Source organism: Helianthus annuus, chromosome 6 (genome assembly GCF_002127325.2).
Source record: "Helianthus annuus cultivar XRQ/B chromosome 6, HanXRQr2.0-SUNRISE, whole genome shotgun sequence".
NCBI classification, from domain to species: Eukaryota; Viridiplantae; Streptophyta; class Magnoliopsida; order Asterales; family Asteraceae; genus Helianthus; species Helianthus annuus.
In genome coordinates this window covers 56,939,409-56,943,993 of record NC_035438.2, presented here as the reverse complement: position 1 = coordinate 56,943,993, position 4,585 = coordinate 56,939,409, and the positions used below count along the sequence as shown (strand labels likewise).

Sequence of the window (4,585 nt, the reverse complement as noted above, 5' to 3'; positions counted from 1 at the left end):
CCCAACACCATACATGATAATAAAAAAATAAAAAAAACATTTCAAGAGGAATACATCAAGAGAGTGGATAATGTTGTTACATAACCATCTTACATATTACAAATAAAGCAACATGTACATTAATTTATTTAGTTTCTTATTGTTTCTCGACTCAAAATTAGTTATCTACAAAAACGACCACAAGAGTCGCATCCAACTTCGCTAGAAATAACTCTGACCCCGCACACCACAAGAGTAAAAACGTTTATAAGAAACATTTACACATAACACGGTATCTCGAGTTAAATAATCAATACAAGATTTACAAATGAGTACAAAAGTATTTCTCTAAAACCTTAAATTAATCGTGTGACGAATCACAGTCCCATAAATGATACAAATATTGCCCAAAATGAAGGGTTTAAATTAAAAAATTTAAAGAACTAATAACATGAACATCCTTTCTCCCATACCTTTCTTCTTCTGTACCCTTACAGTGAGCCCGACCCGTACGATCCCTTTGTAAGATAAGCTTTACAACAATGTGAAAATGGGCTGGATCAAATCCAACCAAAGAATCAGAAACAAGAATCTCATTGTTTAGTTGTATAGTTTGAGAATAGCTCGATCATGCTGTCTTGAGTCTCGGGTAAGAACTTTCTCGCGAATAAGTAACATGGCCGGTTCATCCCATTCCACATGCAAGGCATGATCATGGTTTCCCTCTGCATGATGAAAGATACGTTTTAGCATTTACGATCATAATAATAAATATAAAATCACCATAAAAATGGTAATAAATGCGCATCATATCATACCCTTTCTTCACTTGTAACATGAACACTTTCGGTGATGGACTGCATGAATAAAGAAATTAAAATGAGTTGAATTCGTTAAATTTTAAAAATGTATATGTAGAAAAAGGCGGTCGTACTGTGATGTTTTTGAGGAGCTGTTCGGAAACATCCTTCTTCTCATAAGATTTCGGATGCCATTTTCTTTCGGACCAATCAACGTGTGTAACCGACCAGTTTGCAATCCCGTTAGGATCGTGCATCTAAACACATTAAAAGAAAAAAAAACTCATTAGAACCGAAAAAGCAAGTGCGCAAGAGAGATAGAGGGTTAAGGTTAAGATGGTAAATGTTCTCACGTGGAAAAAGGTAGGCAAGTAGTGTTCATCAGCATAGCAATTGATTGATCCATCCATACCAGGCTGTAATATAAGAAACATGCGTGAAGCAAACCATACAAATACGTTATATGTATAACGAACTGTCAAGTCATAGTTGTTAATAGTGAATAGCGACAAATAGCGACTGCTATTTTATATATAGCGATACACTAGAAAAAGAATTTTGAAAATTTTTATATGTATATTATATCAAAATACCTTGGTATATATGCTATTTTACATGTATATTTGACAAAAACCTATGAATCCAGCTATTTTATAGCTATATCTAATTGCTATTTACATCAAAAAAAACTGTCGCTATTCACGCTATTGGTCCCTATGACCCAAATCGCGACACTTGGTCGCTTCGCTACATAGCGCGCTATAGCGGTCGCTATAGCCGCTATTGACAACTATACTGTCAACAAATCATTCACACTATAAGACATGACAAAAAAGAAAAAATAATAACCTCACCTTGCAATAATCTCGGAATTTTGTATAATAGAGATTATCGGCCAGAACTACAACTGCATGTTGACGCTTCATCGTGAACCACTGCACAAAATTTGAAGTAACGTTCAAAAGTTAACAAGATGACTTGTATATGAATTATGGATCTACAAACATCTTTAAAACTTTATAATAAATTATACCTGAGCACCCTTCCTGAAGAATTTTTTCTCGACTTCAGGTAACATGTGTTGAGAGTACCTGCCACTTCCATGTGGGCCAGGATCCGTGAAGCTAGAAAGAACACGAAATAATGTCAATAAAAAGCAATGGTTCTTGAACGAACACAGAGGCCAAATTTATTATTACTTGATTATTCCAAGGTTTATAACCGTTGTAATTAAAGTAAAAAAACATGTTTGATAGAAAAGATTTGTGCATACCTGTCAATGAAGCTGATATTTGTGTTCATAAGATAGTCGTACACGTAATCAAAATCACGCAATGGTACACAGCTAAAATACCAAAAAAAACATAAACTTTAATAGCAAATTAAACATTAAGAAACACAAGAGAATATATGTATGTGTGTGTGTGTGTGTGTATATATATATATATATAGAGAGAAAGAGAGAGAGGATGACCTGTCGGAAAGTAATACGAAATGTTGATTATCAGGGTCCTTGAGCGCATTTGCCAAAAGTCGTTTTTCTGCATCAACCATAGAAACCGTCCCCCACTCTACCTGGCCAATAGATTTATATTATGATATAAGATCTCAAGTTCATACATCAATACAATTATGATCATGGTTAAAAAAAAAAAAAAAAAAAAAAAAAAAACAAGTGTGGTTCTAAAATTATTAACTAATAGTTGGATTCGCGATTAAAAACCGACTAACTAGTCACTGCAACTTAAATCCGAGATAACTACTTTTTTGATGTTTGGATAAACAGATTCTATATTATCCGACTATTTAAGGGTCAAAATAATATTATTTATATATAACCAAACCGTTGTAATATAAACAAACGAACCTTGTCACTACGAATTTCCCTGTTGACAAAGTAAGGGCTAGTGTGGACTGGTTTGTCCCGGGATGCATGAATATAGATCGAAAATCGACCTTCGTGACCCTATACACAAAAAACGGTGTCAATAACATAACATCTATGAATAATCACCTAATCGATACATTATATTGTCTCAAAAATAGCTTTTAGAGGAAGAAAGATGGACGTAATTCAGCCATTAAAACCGATACATTGTCTTTAGAACAAGCGGATATTGCATACCTGAAAAAATTTGCCCCACAGCTTCTCGAAAGGTAACGATCCAACGCTCAAAAACATGAAAGCAATCTTGGGATTTTTGGAGTCTATCGGAGGTGTGTTCAAAATGTTGTTAATGACCACGCTAGATGCAATTTCGTCATCGCTTAATACTCTAAAGGAAGGTGGAAGCCAACTGGAAAACGTTTCGCAACTAGAGGCCGAGAAGATATAGCACGAGCCAGATGTTTGAGGTGGATGGATATAAGACAGAACTAAAAACACGCAAACCAACAAAAGCAAGACGATTATCCACGTTGGTTTTTTTAGTTGACCACGGTTGCGGGGCGGAGGCAATATTTGTTGCATGTCCTTCATGCCTATACGCCACTCTTTTGATAGTTTCATTTAAATACCATGTGTTACACGATTATATCCGCAAGTTTAGTAATCCCTTTCTAACAATGAGCACCGAGGTCAAAACTATAAACAAACACCCTGCCAAGTGACTTCAAGATCAAGAATTATCCAAACCTAAAAACACGAAAAAAAAAAAAAAAAAAAAAAAAACCATTATTAAATCTCAGATTAGATATTACCAGATTGATCAACTGCACTTAAAGAAAATCCAACAGATCTATAAGAAATTTTAATAAAAGTAGCTTCAACGTTCGAAATATCCATCTCTTGAATCTTAAATATTGATTCTGAATCTTAAATGTTAAATCTTGATTTGGCAAAAGAAGGTTCAGATGGGATACTGTCTGATCCTAAAGATCAAAAACAAATCGGGCACCTTTCTTGACCCGTAAGCTACGAATTGCGCCTAGTGTCGGGTGCAATATCATTCGATTTCAATTGGGCATACACCATTTTATTTTCACATATCAAAAGATACTTCTTCAAGCAACATGAACCTTACAAAACCAGCAATCCAATAACAAAAAGATAAAAGTCAAACTACCTACCCTTTTAAGTCAACGAACCAAATCCAACTCCCAACACACCAAACACATTCATGCCTTTCAAATCCCTAATTACACACGCAACAGACACATGTTTACACACACATATTCACATGTATGAATATATGATGTATATACATAATAATCAAATGCAACACCTACTTTGAAGCATTGACCACAAACCCACAAAAAAGATCCAATCTTTACACTAAATTTGCACACCCATTGACCATTTAAACCATTCAACACACAATCTAATCAACATAAATCAAAATCTAAGCTCCCCAAAAATTGGGGATAATTCAAAGCCCACTTCAAATTGAAACATACCGGATATTTTATCTGAATCTTGAATGACAAAAGGTCGCTCAAATGAACTTTAAGATCTGAAATCCCAAATAATATATATATATATGTGTGTGTTTATGTATATATATATAATTGAATCAAGTTGGGGGTAAGTAAGTATATGATTGCTGCTGAGTGTTTCAGCCGGCAATTTTTGTGTGATGTTTTGTTTTCAATTTTGATAGCAGTTAAAAGATTAAACACCCTTTGTAATTTTGACCAAAGGGGCTAAGTCAAAATTCAACATTTTTTATTTATTTATTTTTTTCAAATGTTTTTATTTTCTTTATTTTATTGAGTTTCGAACGTTGAAACTTGAAAGGGTCTAAATTGTGCCCTCATTTGAAGTGTTGTTTTTTTTTAAGTTCAAGTACCAAGAAAATTCTTTATGA

At 34.0% G+C, this 4,585-nt stretch overlaps 1 protein-coding gene across 1 annotated transcript; it reads right to left on the bottom strand.

Moving 5' to 3' along the window:
* Positions 1-232: 232 nt before the first annotated feature.
* LOC110908781 (glycosyltransferase BC10) lies at positions 233-4,351 on the bottom strand. Its single transcript, XM_022153753.2, has 11 exons — positions 4,176-4,351; positions 2,905-3,414; positions 2,647-2,745; positions 2,254-2,354; positions 2,053-2,124; positions 1,813-1,903; positions 1,634-1,714; positions 1,133-1,195; positions 914-1,036; positions 798-836; positions 233-704 (listed from the first exon to the last, which is right to left on the bottom strand). The coding sequence occupies exons 2-11, from the start codon at positions 3,286-3,288 to the stop codon at positions 573-575; spliced, it is 1,185 nt and encodes a 394-aa protein (XP_022009445.1). The 5' UTR covers positions 3,289-3,414; positions 4,176-4,351; the 3' UTR covers positions 233-572.
* Positions 4,352-4,585: the final 234 nt, after the last annotated feature.